The sequence below is a fragment of the Glycine soja genome, chromosome 4 (genome assembly GCF_004193775.1).
Source record: "Glycine soja cultivar W05 chromosome 4, ASM419377v2, whole genome shotgun sequence".
NCBI classification, from domain to species: domain Eukaryota; kingdom Viridiplantae; phylum Streptophyta; class Magnoliopsida; order Fabales; family Fabaceae; genus Glycine; species Glycine soja.
The window spans coordinates 7168769-7190611 of NC_041005.1; the positions used below are offsets into that span (position 1 = coordinate 7168769).

The following is a 21843-nucleotide window of genomic DNA, read 5'->3' on the forward strand; positions in this document are numbered from 1 at the left end:
ATTTCCCAACATACCTCTCACATCTCAACTACTTAATTACCATTATTCTCTCTCCTCTCACACATAATATATACGCAGAAAATAATAAATATATATTCTCTAATCGATTAATATCTAAAGAACTCACAATATATAATCAGGAAAAGGACAAAAATATAGAGTCGTTTATGTGCTGCATTTCGACTGCTAGCTGGAATTTATATATGACTTAATTCTTATTGTTATAATAAATGGTTAACCTCTATTTTTCTTTTTCATTAATTAACATAAGTAATCGGAAGACAACAAAAAATACTGTCATCTTTGTAGCTCACCTGATCATTGCATCAGTTTGACGTAATATATACTAGTTGAGATCATTTTGTGGTGTACATGTTAACACTTACTGGGTTGAATTTAGAGGAAAAAGTTAAGACCCCACGATAGTTGAGATCATTCTGATGTGTCAACACTTATGGGGTTGGGTCCAACAGAAAAAGTTATAGGACACCTAAATAGTTGAGATCATAAATGTGTCAACGCTAATTACTTATGATAAAAGATACATGAAGGAAAAAAAATTCTGACATATCAACACATCAAATAATTTGTAATTAAAAGATCTAATTTAATTGATTAAACAGTAAATTATTACAAATCCTATGATATGTGATTAAAACGTAGCTTGTTATCCGATATATTTATTCATGGCTGTAAGCGTATCACCAAAACTTGTCCTCAATAACCCCCCCCCCCAAAAAAAAACTAGTTGTGGAGTGTGGACCATGCACATACGGTATAAACTATGATGCAGCATGGGACAAAGGGTATATTTGATTTGATTTGAAGGAAGCAGGACATAAGATAACACATTTTTGACAGTGGCAGTGCCATACAAAAGAAATGAAACGAAACGGTATCGGGTTTTGTCTAGTGTACATTGCCCAACGTCACTTTACAGTTTTTACAGCGCACGCGTCGTAAATGAGAGTGTGGGTCGCATATACTGTACTTATTTTTTTCCCATTTGTTTCTCACAAGTCACAACCTTTGCGAGATGAGTGGTAATAATAAGAGAGAGAGAGAGAGAGAGAGGTTGCAAAGTGCCAAAATGAAGTAGTGCAAGAAAAGCAACAGCAAAAGCAACAGGCAAAACAGCTAAAGCAGAGGGAGAATGATGTGAAAACAAAAAATGTTCGCTTATTCTGTCTGATATTTGGGGTTATTCTCTTATAAGCAACCCCATCTCTCTGTCCCAATCCCAACATACCCCCAACTGGTCCTTTTCCATTCTTTATACAGACACACACACAATAAAAGAAAAGAAAAACTACGTTTTCCTTTCACTTCTCTTTTTCTCCCTCTCTCTCTCCCATATATGATCCAATATATTATAATACAATAGAACCAACAACTGTGACAGACAAACTCTGAGTAGTACCTCTTTTATTCTCCTCCTCCTCCTTCTCTTTCATTCTCAAAGCACTCCCATAGTCTTTTCTTTCACCACCCCCTTAATGAAACCTCTTGGTTTGTGTGGTTGAAATAAACAAAGATAAGTAGTAGTAATAATAATAAATCGGGTTGGACTTGGAAGGGATGATGACGGTGAGTTCAGCCTGCAAAGATGGGAGCAAGGTGGCACTGGACAACGGCAAGTACGTTAGGTACACACCTGAACAGGTTGAAGCACTGGAAAGACTCTACCATGAATGTCCCAAACCAAGTTCCCTCCGCCGCCAACAACTCATCAGAGAGTGTCCCATCCTCTCCAACATCGAACCCAAACAGATAAAGGTTTGGTTCCAAAACCGAAGGTAAATTAACTAGTCCTCCTACTCTCTTGGCCTCTTTGCTTTCTTCAATTCTTTTCCTTCCTCTATTCACCTCATCAGAGAGTGTCCCATCCTATACTTAGCTTTCAACATTCATACGCATATATATATATATATATGTGTGTGTGTGTGTGTGTGTGTGTGTGTGTGTGTGTGTGTCATGTTGAAACTTGAAAGTAAATGAATTTGATTCATTTGATCAAAAGGGTCGTTTGGTTTGTGTAAATCTGGCTTTTTTTATGTTCTCTTCATGTTTCTTGCCTCCTTTTCCTTTAACCAAGTTTTTTATTTTCTATTTTTCCTTGACAAATATTTAAAAAGATTGGGGTTAATTTTTCATCTTCCACGACCCCCCTACCAAAGTTCCTGTTTTTCTTCTTTATCTCTTCTTCCTCATGGCCTTAATTATTTTTTTTGCTGTTAATTATTTGAGGGGACTAATAATTATGGTGTTTTTGTTCTGTTGGTTGTTTCAGGTGCAGAGAGAAGCAGCGGAAAGAAGCATCACGGCTGCAAGCTGTGAACAGGAAGCTAACAGCAATGAATAAATTACTGATGGAGGAAAACGACAGATTGCAGAAGCAGGTGTCACACCTCGTCTATGAAAACAGCTTTTTCCGCCAACAGACACACAACAACGTAATAATTCTATAAAAACATGTTTCTTTCATTACATTCTATTTTTTACTTTCTTATGCTTCCTAGTCTGTTTGGTTAAATTTATATATATCAAGGGGCCTATGCAAACAAAAATGAATACTCATTACTCATAACTATTGCAATGATTTTCTTTCATCATGTGATGTACGGTTGAACAGGCTACGCTTGCCACAACGGACACAAACACAAGCTGTGAGTCGGTGGTGACGAGTGGTCAGCGGAACTTGACACCGCAGCAGCATCCGCCGAGGGATGCTAGCCCTGCAGGGTGAGTGAACAGTGAACAGTGAAACTGAAAAAATAAAAGCATGGTTCTTGTTGGATCCTATGTTTTTTCTCTATCCTAGTACTGATGGAATATTATTATTCTCGTGCTTTGCGTTGTCTTCTTTGTCTCTATTCTGCAGACTTTTGTCCATCGCAGAGGAGACTTTAGCAGAGTTTCTTTCAAAGGCCACTGGAACTGCTGTCGAGTGGGTCCAAATGCCTGGGATGAAGGTTACCGCACTTTTCTTTTCAAACTGTTATTTCCATTTCTATTTACTGAAAAAATAATTAGTACATCCACCTTCTTAAATTAAGCAAACCAACTTGTTAATTAAACACATCACCTTTCTACTTCCTAGCTCCTATCCTCTACGGACTAAACTGTTTTCCTTATTTATTTTGTATTTTATCAAGGCCTCATACTAATTTCGTTTTGAAGCATCAATTAAACAGCTTGATTTTATAATTTCTGAGAACACACACATCAAATGATTTCTTGGTTTTCTCTGGTTAATGTGATAAGCGGATGTGGACTTTTACTATTTCAGTTATTGGGTGTGCTAATTTTATTTGAAAGGGCACTATTCTAGTGTTGTGTACTATTTAATACTTTGGCCATGCACAATTTTTTTTTTTTGGTTAATTGTGTAATGTAAATATTAATTTTTGTTCTGAATGTTTGTAGCCTGGTCCGGATTCCATTGGAATCGTTGCTATTTCTCACGGTTGCCCTGGAGTGGCCGCACGTGCCTGCGGCCTTGTTGGTCTAGAACCTGCCAGGGTATAAGTTCCTTCCTCTTTGATATTAATTTAGATGACTGATTCCATTGAAGTAAGTGTGGATAAATTGATTGAAAATGAAAATGGAAATGATGTGTGCAGGTTGCCGAAATACTCAAAGATAGGCTCTCATGGTTTCGTGATTGCCGAACTGTGGATGTTCTAAATGTGATGTCCACTGGAAATGGTGGAACCATTGAGCTGCTTTACATGCAGGTACTTTAGTCTAGTTAATATATATAATGATTATAATCTGTATCTCAATAAATTAGTATATGGAATCATTGAGCTGCTCTAAATGTGATGTATCTCAATAAATTAGTATAATTGTGATGAGTATTTGGAATTGAATTCTTGCTAAATAAACATTTCAACCTGTGTCATCTGGTTTAGTTGTATGCGCCAACAACTTTGGCACCTGGTCGTGACTTCTGGTTGCTGCGCTACACATCACTTTTAGAGGACGGTAGTCTTGTGGTATGTAGCATTGTTATTTGTTATTTTCAGAATAGTTCTTCAGTTTTATTTCACTCCTTCAGCCTAACTCAAATGCTTATGTGATTGTGACAATGTTAGGTCTGTGAAAGATCACTAAATAACACTCAGAATGGTCCTGCTATGCCCCCAGTGCAGCATTTTGTTAGAGCAGACATGCTGGCAAGCGGGTATCTGATAAGGCCTTGCGAAGGAGGGGGATCAATTATTCATATTGTTGATCATATGGTTCTAGAGGTTTGTATTGTAAATAAATAATACCTTTATTGGATGATGTGAATTTGTTCCTTGCTTGATAATTTAAAATTGACTTGCTGGTTCAGCCATGGAGTGTACCTGAGGTTTTGCGCCCACTTTATGAGTCATCAATGCTGCTTGCTCAAAGGACAACTATGGCGGTAAGACTATTGTTTCTGCCTATTAGCTTTCACTATACTCTTGTGATTGTACAACTTAATTAAACTTTGTATTTCCACTTGCCAAGGACAGTTCTAATTGTATTTGTAATTGTCATTCAGGCCTTACGTCATTTGAGGCAGATTTCTCAAGAGGTTTCTCAGCCAAGTGTAACAGGATGGGGAAGAAGGCCTGCAGCTCTACGTGCGCTGAGCCAGAGATTGAGCAAGTTTGTGCCCTTAATTATCCTTTATTCGAGATAATTGACTAGTTATGGAAATCTAACTTAAACTTCCTCTGTGCAGGGGCTTTAATGAAGCTGTCAATGGGTTTGCAGATGATGGCTGGTCCATGTTAGAGAGTGATGGCATTGATGATGTTACCCTTCTTGTGAATTCCTCACCTAGCAAGATGATGGGAGTTAACCTTGGCTATAACAACAATGGATTTCCTTCTGTAAGCAGTTCTTTGCTATGTGCCAAAGCATCCATGTTGCTACAGGTATGCAATTAATACACAATCAATGTGGATAAATGCTTTTCCTTTCCAATTACCATCTACTTTCATTGTATTAAGTTGTCTCATGCTCTCTTTCTGTCCTTGTAGAATGTCCCTCCAGCAATTCTTCTTAGATTCTTGCGGGAGCACCGATCAGAATGGGCAGATAGCAGTATTGATGCTTACTCAGCTGCTGCCATTAAAGCTGGTCCTTGTAGCTTGCCAGGGGCCCGACCCGGAGGTTTTGGGGGTCAGGTTATTCTTCCACTAGCCCACACAATTGAGCATGAAGAGGCAAGTTATTTGGTCCTAATTAAACACATACTTTTTTGGCCTTCAATTTTTGAATTAACATTCTTGTGGTTTTATCTTGAGTGTTTATTGCTTACTTGCTGACATTTGATCTCTAAAACAGTTCATGGAGGTTATCAAGCTTGAAAACATGGGCTATTATAGGGACGACATGAATATACCTGGTGATGTTTTCCTCTTGCAAGTAAGTAATTATTTTACAATAGCATTTTATACAACATATTTCTTTCCAGGTGCTCAACCCTATAGCTAATCATCCATGGTTTCCACTCTTTGCAAAGAATAAGATGCAACCATATATCAGGAATGGGGATTTGAACAGTTGTAGGGATATTTTAGACTAGGGATCTATGTTTGAAATATGAACAAGTGTTGATTTGGATTTGAATTGAATAGCTGTAACAATGATATCTGCATATAGATAGTTCAGAAGGTTCTTTCCAACATCAAGTCCATAGCTAACAGTTCTTCTGGTTGCACCTGTCCGCAGCTTTGCAGTGGAGTGGATGAGCATGCAGTTGGCACCAGCGCAGAACTTGTTTTTGCTCCAATCGATGCATCTTTCTCTGATGATGCGCCCATTTTACCTTCTGGTTTTCGCATCATACCTCTTGATTCTGGCACAGTAAGTCTATTAGCTAGCATATAGTTTGATTGTATTGTTTTTGAAATTGGTTGTTTAAGTAAGGATTTTGATTTTCTGTTTTCTGTTATATTGTTGGTCTCTTATAGTGATATGATATGATGCAGGATGCTGCTAGTCCAAACCGTACACTTGATCTGGCTTCTGCACTTGAAGTTGGAACAACAGCAAACAAAGCAGCTGGTGACAACTCAGGTCATTCCGGGAGCACAAAGTCTGTGATGACAATAGCATTCCAGTTTGCGTTTGAAGTCCACCTTCAGGAGAACATAGCAACCATGGCCAGACAATATGTTCGTAGTATCATTGCATCTGTTCAAAGGGTTTCATTAGCACTTTCTCCTTCGCGCTTTGGTTCTCACAATGCTTTCCACTTACCACCTGGCACTCCTGAGGCACAAACACTTGCTCGATGGATCTGTAACAGCTACCGGCATGTTACTTCTAACCTTGACTATGCATAACTGAAGTTTCTTGAATTACCATGGAAGCATGACCTATATTATGATTATCTGTTTGGCAGGTTCTATCTTGGGGTAGAACTTCTAAAATGTGAAGGCAGTGAATCCATTCTCAAGTCTCTTTGGCATCACTCAGATGCAGTTTTGTGCTGCTCTTTAAAGGTTATTTCTTTATTCCCACTTATGCTAATAAATTTCATTTGTGATGTTCTACACTACTACTTTTGTAAGAATTTGATTATTTTTTTTTAAATGGATGTCAGTTTTCATTTCAGCTTGTATTAGACAATTTGTTGTTTCCCAAGTCATGAGCCTATATATCCTTATCCTTATTTACCGTCTTTTAAGTTTTATTTCCATCATTTTTCTTATTCTACAATGATAATATTAAGGAAAGTATAAATATATATGATTTTTTTGCCAGGCATTACCCGTTTTCACGTTTGCAAATCAAGCTGGACTTGACATGCTTGAGACAACATTGGTTGCACTTCAAGACATCACTCTGGAAAAGATTTTTGATGACAATGGAAAGAAAACTCTGTGCACCGAGTTCCCCCAGATAATGCAGCAGGTAAGATGTATTTTTTTACTGGACCGAATAAAAATAATTTTTCATTTTGATTACTTAACTAAGTAGAATTTTATTTATTTAAATGCTATATCATCAGTGCTTCTCTGTTTTAATTAATTGTTACTCGGAACAGTTGGACTTCACTTTGTAACGATGTATGTATTATTTTGGTGCAGGGTTTCATGTGTATTCAAGGTGGTATCTGTTTATCCAGCATGGGAAGGCCAGTATCCTATGAGAGAGCAGTTGCATGGAAAGTGTTAAACGAAGAAGAATCTGCTCATTGCATCTGTTTTATGTTCATCAATTGGTCCTTTGTCTGATAGATTAAACAGTATTAGGATGTAGGAAAGAAAAGTAGAACAGCACAAGAGTACCTAACTTTGGCGAATCCCTAGAATGCTTTAAACTCTAGTGGGGCATATGCGCCACCAAAATCTATCTATAGTCCCATTTGTTTTTTTTTTTTTTTTTTCAGTTGTTGTCTCTCCTTATTTTCTTTTATGCTTCTTTAATATTCGTGCATATCACTTTTTTTTTAAATAATTATGTTTTTTCATATTCTAATATTAATAATTCACGTCATAGCAACAAGAGCATGATATAACTCTGGCTGAGCAACCATAACAAAGCCCTTTATTTGAGAATGTTACAGTAACAGTCCACAGCTTTCAGTATCCTTTTCGTAACATCCCCAGCCTGTAAATTTTGAAGTACATGTTATAAATGATTAAAATCTAAAGCACTTGTAAGATATCCCAATTTGATATGCCGTCTAAGTTTATATATCTAGTTCATACAAAAGAATTTGACACTTGACATTCTCCCTTCTAAGTATGTTTCTTTTAAGCCATAATTACACGCAGTCCATATTAAGCAACATGAAAGATGAAAGAGTAGAAACTTGAGAGTTGAGAGGGATACGTTTTGCATTCATTGATTCCATCATCCTGGTGAAAATTTATGAAAACTGGGTTGGAGATAAATGTATATATACAAAAATTTAATCCATCATATTATCAATTTTAATATATAATTATTTTTATTTTATTATCATATTTATTGTTTTATTAAATTATTAATTTAACAAATTCTTTTAAAAGTTTGTTATCATGATAGAGATTATGATAATGAAAAATAAATTCTTTATAATTTTAATTTAAATTGTTCTTGATCATAAGATTATTATAAATAAGATATCAATAATCCAAATAGATTATGTATATTTATTGGATAAATATTAATAGATCTCATTTATTAATTTACATATATAGACGAGTCACATATGAATGTGATTATTGAACTTACTCACTTGAAATTTTCTAATAATTAAATTTGTTATGTTTTGATTTCGGACACCTAATGCTTTAGAGCATTCATTGAATGGATATTGAATATGACTAAATATCTATATAATTAATGATTAATCAAAAAGAAATCTATGAGAAATGAGTTTCTTAAGTAATTATAGGTTAACTCAACTCAAAAGAGTTTCACAGTAATATTCTATTCTAAAGTTAACCGAGAGCTCGACAGATACATGTTAAATGTCTACCTTGATTAATATATTACCGATTTAATATTAAATCCACCGAATCACACACAAATGAGTGTTTTGATCTCAATTAAAAAAATTATTTTACTATTTGATGATCAATTAAATTAGAGAATTTAATGTGATCAAATGATTAATTAATTTCCTAAGTAGAATATTATTATATATTTTTTGCAAAAATATAAATAATATAAATAATTTGAAATATTTGGTGAAAGAAAAGAAATAAACTGAAGAATTTTATGTTTGAAAATCTTCACATTATTGAAAAAAAGTTTCAAGAGTTCATCCACACGTAAAATATGTTGTCCATTTAAATATAATTTAAATATAAAATAGATTCTTTTTTATTCCGCATAACACCTTCTTCCTTCAAACTATTCTCAATATTTGAGTGCAAGTTTAACATTTCCCATGAACCATGACATCTTCTTTCATTATCTAGTCAGTACTTAGGACTTTCCTCTCCTAATTTTGTCCTGATATAAGCAGTCTTTAACTGGTGCTATATATGATAGAAGTTATGCTCTGACTGAAACTATTTCCTTTGCTTTATACATACGTGACATAACTGTAACTAAAACCTGAAATGGTAAAGAAATTATAACTTGCTCAGCAATTACCAATTGACAAACAGTAGTAGTAAATTCTTCTTTCATTTCTTAATAGTTGCACAATTTGGAAGGAAGGAGAGGTAGATATTTCCTTGTTAACTTGTGGGTCCAATCAAGTCTACAACACTCATTTAGTCATCTTAACGTAACAAGAAATTCTATAGTAATTAAGAGAGTCTATAGCTCAAATCACGGCCAATTGATGGCACCATAAGTCTTAAAGTCTATGGGTGTCGCTGTGTAGGGGATAAGGAAAGAACATCACTACCTCCTCAAGGGAAGAACTCACAATAAGGACGTTGTGTTTTAGCAGAGGTTTCTGCAAAATGTCAGGTTAATTTTGTTTTTTTATTTCTTGGTCTGGACTTGACTACCAGAGGATTGCATGATTTGATGAGTTTTCTTCCGGATACCCTGTCTTACAAAATAGGATGATGATTCTACGAATCTACATTTAGGAGCGCAATTTTGACGGCCTTGGATGATTGATTCCCTTATGTTGTCATCATTAGTTCTTGTCAAACGATTGCAAAGAAAATGAAAAAAAAAAAAAAACAAGAATTTAGCATACGTATGTGCTCTGTTTGCGGTGAAGTTATGATTATCATCTTATTTCTTTTGGCCTTGTATTCTGTTGTGATGTGTGCATGAAAAAAAAAAACAAGAATTTAGCCTTTTACTGTTTTTTTTCTTTTAAATTATTTTTCCTATGCTTAACCTATTTTTTCTTTATCAGATAAACCTGCAAAGACGAAGGCATTTAGATCATATTATAGCATTCCTAAGAGCAACATCTCACCTAATTTCAAGGAGAAACTAGGTTTATGTGAGAACCAGATTATAAACTTCCTAAATAAAAATAGACAAAGGAAAAAACTATGCCTCCGCTGCGGTCAAGGTTTCCCCTACCTCATAAAGATTGGCGAGAAGTGTATCGAAAGGTAACATGCTATTTTCTTATCATCTTTGTTTCTTTAGTGAATTGGGTTGAACAACAGATATTTCCCACGTGAACAACACGTAAAATAATGAAGATTGATGGCTTTTAGTGTGAGAAATTTTCTTGCACAAGAAATTACAAGGTTTCTAATCCATTGATTATTTGTTTTTGTTGATTTTAGTTGTCAGATTAAATTCATGAAAGAAAGTTACGAGTTTGAATGAAATGTACCAAAATCTTAACTACTGCTCTATGGATAAAGAAAGTTTTTTTTTTCTTCTTATTATTGTTAATAGTAGTATATGTTTTTAAGAGACTAAAATCAAATTTTTTATATTTTAAAAGGACCAAAAATATATTTTATATTTATTACTATTATATGCTAAGCTTTTTATTGTTGTTTGTTCGCATAAATTATTTTTAATGTGTTTAACCCTGTATCTTTTATTTTTTATTTTTTATAAGCACAACTCCCTTCCACAACAACCAAAGTCATATAAACTTTGAAACGTTGGAGAAAGTTATGACATTCCTTCATGTTTTCAAGAGAAACATTTCACCTAATTACATGTTGAAAAGCAGATAATAAATTTCATAAATATAAATAGACCTAAAAACAAGCCTATACTTCTGCACAAGTTCCCCCACCTCATATGCACTTCATATCACAATGACAACCCCAAGTTACTCATGTGCAGTATCATAAAAATCAATTGATATGAGTAAATTTTACACTTTTATATAATTTCTCACTTATCAATATGAAGTAAGGAAGAAAAAGCATGTTCAGTATTCATTTTTTATATTAAAGTCTATTTTTCTTATATAAAAAGTATGAATTAAAAAAGAATTAAAAATAATAAATATGAATATATAATACAATATCATTATTAAAATTTAATTACAATCGTTACAAAAATAAAAGTCATACGAACAAATATTTACTACAAATCTTCATTACAAAGTTTAAGCTTCGATCAATAATCAATATTTGTTTTTGTCTCCTTTATTTAAGTCAATGATTATGTATTTGTTAATATATTAAATTTGTTACTAATAATAAGGTCTGTTAAATTTAATTTAATTAGATTAGATCAATGAATATTGTAAAATTCAAGTCTCCATCAACAACCTATGCTGCTTTTAAAACACTTTTTTAAATTATTATTTTTTGTAAAATATATATTTAAATAACTAAATTAAAAATAAAGTACAATAATATATATACATAATTTTTTTTTAAAAATATACCCTTAGTTATTTTAAAGTTAACTATGTATTTACAAAATCATCTAAGTTATTATAATATTTAATGTCACCACTTAACATTAAAATTATCAAAGTTAACATTTAACCATTAAAACTGTATAATAAATAACATGTTATTACTCAAGATAAATATAAAAAAAAATATTTTTAATTATTAAAATTAAATATTAAATAGTATTAATGTGAGCAGTTTATATAATTTTCATTATATACATATATTAAAAAAAACATATGATCAATGGATATGATAAAATTGAAGCTTTGATCAATGGTCATCATTTGTTGAAGTGAAGTTTACCATATAATATAAACAACATCATCAACAATAATAATAATACTAATTATTATTCTAACATCTACCATATTTAAAATTTGAAAAAAATTAAATTAAAATTGAGTACACTAATATATATATATATATATATATATATATATATATATATATATACTTAATATTAAAATTGTCAAAATTAATATTTAATTATTAGATTTTTATATATAAATAACATTAATGTCAACAACTTAATTCTTCCTTAAATACAATTACAAGCATTAAATTTAATTGGATTTAACGGCTGTTATAAGTTGAATGATCGATCTAACTGTTAGAAAAACTTCAAGTGAGAAACAAGAGCTTGTCCTATAAATTTAATTAGATGATCAAACCATTTTTGCCACTGGTACCCCTCCATGGTTTTGTTCCTTTACTTGTCCTATAAGTAGAGCCCTCCAGCTGAGAAACAAGAGCTCTTGGAGTCTTGGTACTTTTGCAGCGATGCTGCTGCAAAATTCGTGTAGAACTTGGAGCTCATTCCCATCACCTTCATTTTTAATCATCTAGCTTGAGAGACATCATTGAGTAAAGGAAGCTTACCCTTATATGTGTTCTAGTGATTTTATTTGTTTATGACGTATGATAATGTTGTTGAACATATCGGACAAGCTAGTTGTTGATCAAGGTATACTTGCAGTTAAGTTTTTGAAGTTATGTGAAAGTTGTTTAAATAATGGTAAGAATATATTTTCTTCATTCAATTTAGTGCATATTTAATTTAACATTTTTAAAATAGAAATTACATATTTTCCTTTTTTAATAAAATTCTAAAAACTAATAATTATTTAATTTTTTTAAAACTAAACATATGCTTAATCCGAATATTTGAATAAGCTTGACTATTTTTTTTAGTGGAGTTGGATAATGAATATCAACAACGAACAAATAACATGTTGACGCGGTAATTCTGTATGACAAAGTGTCTTCTTTCATCTTCTTTATGATAGATATTCAATTATTTTTGTGATAATTATTATTTAGAAAAAAAATCTCGTCATGACTACTGGTCATCATTGTCACGATTCCATTTTCAATGAAGGAATCTTTATCAATATTTTTGGTCACTTTATTTAACTGTGATTTGTCAACAAGCACAACCATTTGCTTCAAATTTACTCGAAATGGTTAGAATTGTAAAATGATGAGACTATTGAATATAATTCAAGCACCTTTAAAAGCATAAAAGAAGAAGCTGTTTTTACATGGTGGTAAAGGTGTTGTGACTAAAGGTGATTACCTAATGGAACTGTACTTAATTTCTTTAAATAGTTTTGGTTTTGTATTTTGTGGATAGAATAACATGCTTGAAAAAAAGAAATTAAAGGTGATTAACTAAATTTTTTATAAAAAGTTAACTATCAGCCAAATAAATACTCACATTAGTAAAATTACATAATAATAGATATAAATGGTTGATGTGTGTCTATCACATAGTCAAAAATTAGTTAAACTCAAAAACAAATTGCAATTTATAGAAAGTACGGACGTTTTATTAAAAATATCTGATATTCAAATTCAATAAGTACTTTTTTAAAAAAACTTACAATTTGAGTTATTTAATTAAAAATATTTTTTTATTTAAAAAAACTAAAAATATTTTTTAAATAGCATGACACTGACTTCTTTACTAAATAAATTTAAGCCCAATCAAACCTTAAATGGGCTAGCTAGGTTAGAGGCCTTCTGTCAAGAGTATAATCATCATTGCCAATTCAGAAAGAATAATAATTATTTTGTTTATTATTTAAAGAAAAAAATTAAATATTTTTTAATTACTATAGTATTGAATATTTTTACTTCTCAATTTCACTTAATATTTAATGTTTGAAATAGTAATTAGGATGTAAGATGATATATTGCTCATTCAGATTTAGACTGGACTTTTTATCTGTACCCACTGCATTATAAAACAACTCCTGGTGGAATTGAAGGACAAGGGGGGCTCACCTTCCTCGTTATGTTGCTCATTTGTGTCCATTAATTAGGCCATTAGCTTAGGCATAGCGTGAGGTAGCTATATGGATCTAAAGTTGAAATTTATCTGTATATGATTATAAAGCATTTCACAGATTTGAATCTCTCGGATTCCATTTCAAGAAAACGTTGAGTGGCTATAAATGATTAAAAACTCAAGCACGTCTATATATGATATCCCTATTTGATATATATGCCTTCTAAATTTATATATCTAGTTCCTACAAAAGAATTTGACACTTGATATACCCTTCTAAGTATTATTCTTTTCCTAAAGCTATCTTTATACAGCGTCCTTATCATTATCAAGTTCAAGTATCATGAAATTGAAAGGTGAAGATCGATTAGAGTCTGTCAAAAAAATAAAATAAGGTGAAGAGTAGAGACTTTGAGAGTGATATATGTGTCACATTCATCGATTCCATTTCTTACCTTCCACTAATTCCTTTCCCCTTTGAGTCCATTATTCTGGCCAAATTTATGAAAACTACTCTCTATATTTAACATTTTCTACGAACCATGACCCGACTTGCTTCATCAGTACGTACTTAGGACTTAGTTTCCTCTCCTTCCGTTACAACGGTTTGTTTCTTACATCTACAAAGCAAAATTTATATATGATGAATCAAATTAAATTAATATAATTTTGATAATTATTATATCATTTTATAATTTATATAAAATGTGATTTTTGTGTGGAAGAAATTTTTAATTCAAAACTAAATTTTAGAAAAATATTATTTAACTGAAAAATATAAAATAATCTAATAATTATTAAAATTAGACGGATATAATTTTATTCCTATTATATATATATAGATCCCTTTACATCATGTATAAAACATTATACTTACATCAAATCTTTTGTTAATTTCATTTAATTTGAGGGTTTAGATGATTTCAATTATAAAATCTAAAATTAACTTTAGTTAGTGAGGTGCTTTTCTCTTCTTCCTAAAAGATTATTGTTTCTCACTCCCTCCGGACTCAGGCGCTGTCCTTCTAGACTCTGTTGTCAGCACAATGTCTTCTCGGTCTCCATGGCCACAATCACTCACCCACGCGTCCACTACTAGGGAATGCTATGCTCTCCATGTGTCCATGGCCCTTCTTCTCCATTTTGATTTTCGTTTCACCTTTTCCAATCCCTTGTTCTTCTCTATGGGTTTCCAGAACACCACACAACACTACACACACGGGATATAAGACCCAGGTTCCATTTTCGTTTGATGACCAATATTATTCCTTTTCAACCAAATTAAATTCTGTTTATAATTAAACAACGACTAAAAATAAATCAGAAACAAAGATCAAAGAATACGTTTTGAAGAGTGTGTTTTCACGTGCTGCTTATAAAGAATGGGTTTATTTTCAAAGGTCAGGATATTGAGAAGGTTTTCTTTAAGGATTCGATTTTATGTTATGGAATGGAGTACTAATAGCAATATTGTTATAAGCCGGGATATACTGTGTAATGTATACACTATACACTGTTAAGTTGCCTAGAATTTCAATGGGCCAAACTCTAACGTCCTTCGATACGAGAGACAAAAAGTTTAAACGAGTCTAATTTCAATTGCCAAGAAATAGAGAAAAACACGCGATTAACTAAAGCTAATATTAGATTTTATAATCGAAATAATGTAAACCGTTAGATCAAATGAAATTAACGGATAAGATAAGATTTGATGCAAGTATAATATTTTACACATGTTATTGGATCCTAACCCTATATATATATAAAATTGATTTAACTGCCTGAAACTATTTCACTTCCTTTATACATAAATTACATAACTGTAACTAAAACTGGAAAAGGTAATTAAAGGAATTATAACTTATTCTGTAATTACCAAGTGACAACCAAAAGTAGTAAATTAAGCTTTAAACGTCTCCTTTCATTTCTGAACTGTTGAAATTAAGAACAATTTGGTATCTGAAAAGGATTTAATGCAAGAGAAAATACAGCATGTATTGATAGTGTAAATTATATCATCCCATTACAATTATGTACAATAGTTATCTTGATTTTTACCATAATTATTTTAAAAATTATGTTTAATATTTTATTAATTTTTTTATCGGTAAAATTCGAACACAAATACCAAAAGATTTACAAAAGTTCATACATCTTATTCAATTAAGTTAAACCTCTTGATTATCTTGTACAGTTGGGTAGCATATACATGTGAGAACAAAGCTTAGTTTAACTCAAGAGCAGGTCAAGATAACAGGGCATATATAACAAAAGGGCACTGGTTTGGATTTTACTTTACCATAGTTACTGTCAAATGGAAAGGAAATCGACCCGAGTTCACTGAAAGTGTCTTTTGTTTTTTGAAGTGGTAGGGATTGATGTGATCTTTGACCCAGCACCTACACTAACGAATTAGAGACGACAAACCGAGGTATTATGGAACAAAGTTGAAATTACAGACAAAAGTAAAGTATCTTTTAGATTCATTACTATAGAATGACTACATCCCTACTTTCATTTGACTAGATTTAAAACAAAGCAAGATTTGTGTCACCATTCGATTCGCTACATCGGATTAAGCGAAAGTCACAATAATAATTGGCGTATCAATATGCATTTTCGGCTAATTAAGCACAAGTGCTGCTACATGATGTCGATGTGGAAATCTTTCAATGTTCATTTATTTACTCATTACTTTTTAATTTTAAATCCAAGTTAACACCTTATAACATTAAATTGTTTACATGTCTTGTACTCTTCTTAGCCTCATAAACTAATGGGACAATTTTGTGAAAATTATATGTGCATATATAGCAGCATTAACATATTCTCTAAGCAGTTTTAATTTCTCTAACTAGATGTTTAGTGCTTGTTTAACTACCTCCCTACAGTGTCTAATGTATCCCTTTTCCTGTTGCGTACCATGCTTGGTTTCACGCTCAAGATTGGCAATAGCTTTCATACTAGAACTTTTCTAATATTGCATGGGTCAATAGCACTAGGTAACCCCTTTTATCTCCACTTTGAACTCCATAAATTGTGTAAGTGGGTGGGTGTGTGCAATATCCGATGGGTTGCACGTGGATCCAATACTATCATTAAGTACATTAAAGTCTGAAAACAAAAGCCAGCTGTCTTTTATGAAAGAAGCATTCATGAAAATTGTGTTTGTTATGATCTACTACAAAGTAAGAAAAATGCAAAGACATTAACAATTCAAACAGTTCCTACTATCAAAGAAGAAGACTTTACCAAAATAAAATTAGAGGTAAAGGGGCTTTTTGACTTGAAAGAATGTAGCCAAATGAACTTTTGCATGGTCTCCGAGGGCTATAATTGAAATCTTGGGGGGCTTTTGAGAAAAACAAGCATTGCTTGCAGCAGATCATATCCATGCCAGCCAGACTGAGCTGGTTTGCCCCTCATAATGTCAGCTAGTTTTATATTTTTATGCTTAGACTCATCTTTGCTGATGGAATCTTCTAACTGTGGAAACCCTCCAAGAGTTCTGATTGAAGAAAAGAGAAAAAGGATTCTTGCACTACCATCATTACTTAGAGGCCATAACATGAGAAAACAAATTTGTTAAAAAGAAAAAGGAGGAAAAATTTATTAAAAAAAAGGGAACTTTAGCACTATCATCATAACATGGAAGGAAGGTGGGTCACAGGAGAGTTTGTGGTCTGGCCTGGTTGGGAAGATCCCCATGTACTACTACTTTTAACTACTAAGTGGAATATGCATTTAGTACTTCTTAATCACACACTAACCCAAATTAAGATAAGGATTACTCTGGAGCCCATGTAGTGCTTATACCACGAGAAAGAAAGAAATTTAAGGAATGTATCTGGTCTAGGGTACATAATTATGCGATAAAATCTCCTTTCCCCCATTTTTCCTGTTCTCTGTATACTCTTATATATTAAAATATATAATTGAAGAGAGTGAGATTTTCACTTTTCTTATTTTTCAATGAAATATTTTTAATATTATCTTTCTTCTTTCTTTTGTAGATGCATTTTACATACTTGTTTATAACTTCACAGAAAAAAAAATACTTGTCTTATAATTAGTACAAAATGATAATTCTCAACCATTTTAAATGATCGACCTGGTCTTTTTAGTCATCTATCTCTTCTAATTTTACCTCCTTTATATTTATCTTTAAATTAAATTTAATAGTACTTTTAAAAGAAATTTGGTTAAAAAGGACCTTTATTATAACAAAATTAATCATTTTTTTTGTAAATTCACAATATAATTTATATATTCCAATATATTTATTATAAATTTTTTCTGATAAAAACAAACATTTATATTATGCCGTACTAGTAGTTATAACACATGCTAAAATGCAATATAATTTGTTATTTATTTTGTTGACCAGACACTTGTAAATTCGAGGTACAGAAACAAAAGGGTTATTAGGAAATAGGGATAATTAATTAGGATAATCAAATACTGGTCTTAGCATGCGTCCAAATATGTAACCAAGTAAGAGACAATTAGCAAAAAAATAAAATCCGATGTTTGAGTATGATTTAAGTTTGTTCTTTATGAAAGGAGACCAGACGCCCATCTTCAGTGATTGTGCATGTACAGCCATCATCATAGATTCAAGCTTGCATCATGAACACAAAAAAAGAACGGGAGTCTCCCAGAAGCTAAAAATCTAATCAATGTGTCTTTTATCAGTCCTATAATCATAACCTCGCTAAAGGTCTCATTTACAGTGTGCATTCAAACCAAAAAAAGAATAAATGCGTCGCCTTATCATTGTATTTAATATCAAAAGTTTCTGTTGAATGTCTGTCTGTCTGCAGGTTAGATTTTGTGATTGTATTATTATGACAATCAGAACGTTGAATGTGATTGCATGATTAGGTCGCAGCAATACCAAGCGTAACATATATTTTAGAATTAATAAACCATTTCTATATTTATATGTTTCACGTTACACAGTAAAAAAAATGTCTCATGTTAATTTTTTTAATACATAAGAATCAAAGATATATACCAACCAAAAAAATATATCAAAAAATTTATCATAACTCACTTAATTAATTAAATTAAACTCCTAGTATATCTCACGTTAATTAAATATATATATGTTTATTCTTATAAAGTTTAATTCATATCTGTTGTAACTCGTTCCATTTAATATATATCTCCTCTAAATAAGGCAATTCTCCTTCTTGTTAGCTTTTGGAATTAAGTTTAAGAAATACTAATGAGTGAAGATGGACCAAAAAAGAAAAGGAGTACTGAAGCATTTGGAACCATAACTTTCTCCATTTGATCCTACCTAGCTAGCTAACATCAGGGTTATAATTGATGGGAAATTAAGATGAAAAATAGAGACCATAAAAGGCGTATATTTAGTATATATGTAACTTAGTCTATAAAGTATAAACTGTGTATATTTAGTATGTAAACAGAGTGCTATTGGCTTTTGAGCTGAGATATGTAAGTGAGCATAAAAGTCACATAGGTAAATCGAAGAGTTCCTTGACTTGCTTCTTCTTTCGCTGTCAAAAACTGGATTTCTGCATGCAGCTTTGAGTGGCGTGACGGTACGCTTATGGCTTTTTTATCTAAAATTTTATCCAATTTTTTAATTGGGGGTATCTTTTCAAAAATTATTCAAAAGCAAATAAGTCGTAAGAAGAGTTACGACTTTTTGATGAGTGAGAAGTCATAACACTTGTTACAATTTCTTTTTATTTTTTTTTATTTTTTTAACTGAAGTCGTAAAATTATTTACGACTTCATTTAAAACTCTTTTTCTTTACGACTTTGAAGTCGTAAATTTTTTTTTTTGGTTTTATGATTTTAAAGTTGTAAAATTTTTTTATTTTCTTTTAAGGTTTACGACTTTGAAGTCGTAAATCTCTTTTTTTTTTTTAAAAATTATATTTCTTTTAAGCTTTTTTAAATTTTAAAAAAATTTATTTAAATGTATAATAAATAATATTAAGTTGACTTATTTATTAGTATATTTTTTTATGATTTTATTTGATATGTTATTAATTTATTTTAATATTTTATTATTTAAAACATGTTATATATTTTTAATATTATTTTATTTAAAGTTTAGATAATCTATTAATAAAAATACATAAAAAATTAAAAGAAGATATTAAAAATTTGAAAGACTTTAATTTAAAAGTTGATTATATTTAAATAAAAGTCGATGAGCAATGGTATGCACGGTCAAATTGAATGAATGCTCGTGTGATTATGAACAATTTCAAACACTTCGACTACCTTGTTCGCATGTAATTGCAGTGTGTGCTTTATGCAATTTAAATTATGATGACTTTGTTGGAAAACATTTTTAAAGTTTATTAACATCACTTTCATTTCCTTGGAAGTGAAGACACATGACCTCAATATTTAGGTCCACATTTTATGCCTGATTCTTTGAAATGACGACAGATATCAAGCAAGTCGACCACTACTCGAATACATAATGAATGATATGAACGAACTAATTTCAAATAGGCCTAAGAAATGCTCATTATGTAGGAGTGTATGTAGAAGTGAAGGACACAATCTACTAATTGTTCATATAAACAAGTACATGACTAAAATAACTTGTATTTTTTATATTTTTCTTTCATTTGTATTGTCCGTTTTATATTAATGTATTAATTATGTTGTTTTTAATTTTTATTAATAGATTATTTAAACTTTAAATAAAAAATTTAAATAAAACAATATTAAAAATATATAACATGTTTTAAATAATAAAACATTAAAATAAATTAATAAAATATCAAATAAAATCATAAAAAATATACTAATAAATAATTCAAATTAATATTATTTATTATACATTTAAATAATTTTTAAAAATTTTAAATAATAAAAAAACGTAAAAAAGTTGTAACTTTTAAAAAAAAACTTAAAAATTAAAAAAAAAGAGGTTTATAACTTCAAAGTGGTAAACCTTAAAAAAATAAAAATGATTTTACAACTTTAAAGTGATAAAAATAAATTATTTACAACTTCAAAGTTATAATTTTCTTTTAACTAAAATCATAAATAATTTTATAACTTCAATTAAAAAATAGAAAAATAAAAAATCGTAACAAGTGTTACGGACTTTTAAAACTTATCTTTTTGAGTATTTTTTAAAAGATATCCTCAAATTAGAAAATTGAATAAAATTTTACTCAGATGTGGTAAAGAAAGCCGTACGCTTGTTGGATAATGCAATTCTTTGCTTTGTTTTTTTGGTAGCGACGAATTTTTGCAGAGAGTGTTGGACAACGGGACAAAAAATATCATCAAACCAGTAATGAATGAATAAAGTGCAGTTCCACAAAATGAGTGTTGTTGTTGGGCTTCCACTCCGTATAAAGATCAAAGAGTATTCACTTTCCGATTTCTGTGATTATGATGCGGCTAACTCTTTTCTTCCATTCCCATATGGGGTTGCCATATACAGTACTACTGTGTTTTCGTTATTTTTTAAATTAAAGGCCAAACTCTTTCAAAGTACATAACCACGATATCACGAGTCAACAATTTAGCTTCTTTATGAAAATAAAAAGATAACAACTTTAACAGCATCATAATTTATCACATAACATCAATATATTTAATCATATTATTTCAGTAGTTGATTTTCCATCATATATACCCTTTTAATTTTAAAGAAGAACTACCATTGCATAGATTAATTTGTACCAGATTTTTTCAGTTTAATTAATAGTTTTAAGTTCGAATTCTAGATATTTAATTATGTTAAATATTAAAAAGATTTTTTTATTCATAATAATTCTATTTGATTTAAATAAAATTGTTTAATAAAAACATGTGATCATCTAAAAAAAAGCATCATTTCGAAGGAGAAAAATTTGTTAAAATGATCAATCCTCTTATAACTTCAAGAGGCTAGGACTTGTTAAGAGAGAGAAAGGAATGAAACTTAGCATTTAGATGAAATAATGAAGCATAAAGATTAAAGATGAAGTCATTGATGGGAAAATAGGCAAGAGCTCAAAATAGAAATTAATTAACGTGAAAAACTTCTCAATTCAAGGTTAAAAAACATGGATTGTCCATACCAAGGAAATAACTCCTCCATTATAATCAATGAAGATATAAGAGAACCTCCAACAAATGTACTAAAACGTGCTACAAACAGTCAAATTAAAATAAACTCTCGTACAAGACAAGAAGATAAAACTCCAAAATATAGAACAGATAATGTGAAACACTTATCTCTTTTTTCAGATATCGTCTTTCCGATCCAACCGAAAATTTGAAGTA

General features: G+C 31.0%; 1 protein-coding gene across 1 annotated transcript; it reads left to right on the forward strand.

Moving 5' to 3' along the window:
* Positions 1-1203: 1203 nt before the first annotated feature.
* LOC114409131 (homeobox-leucine zipper protein ATHB-8-like) lies at positions 1204-7415 on the forward strand. Its single transcript, XM_028372451.1, has 18 exons — positions 1204-1796; positions 2291-2453; positions 2633-2742; positions 2882-2972; positions 3427-3522; positions 3624-3737; positions 3915-3998; positions 4098-4253; positions 4340-4414; positions 4535-4641; positions 4718-4913; positions 5019-5204; positions 5326-5406; positions 5713-5847; positions 5973-6298; positions 6389-6488; positions 6751-6900; positions 7077-7415. The coding sequence occupies exons 1-18, from the start codon at positions 1579-1581 to the stop codon at positions 7221-7223; spliced, it is 2535 nt and encodes an 844-aa protein (XP_028228252.1). The 5' UTR covers positions 1204-1578; the 3' UTR covers positions 7224-7415.
* The last annotated feature ends 14428 nt before the right edge of the window (positions 7416-21843 follow it).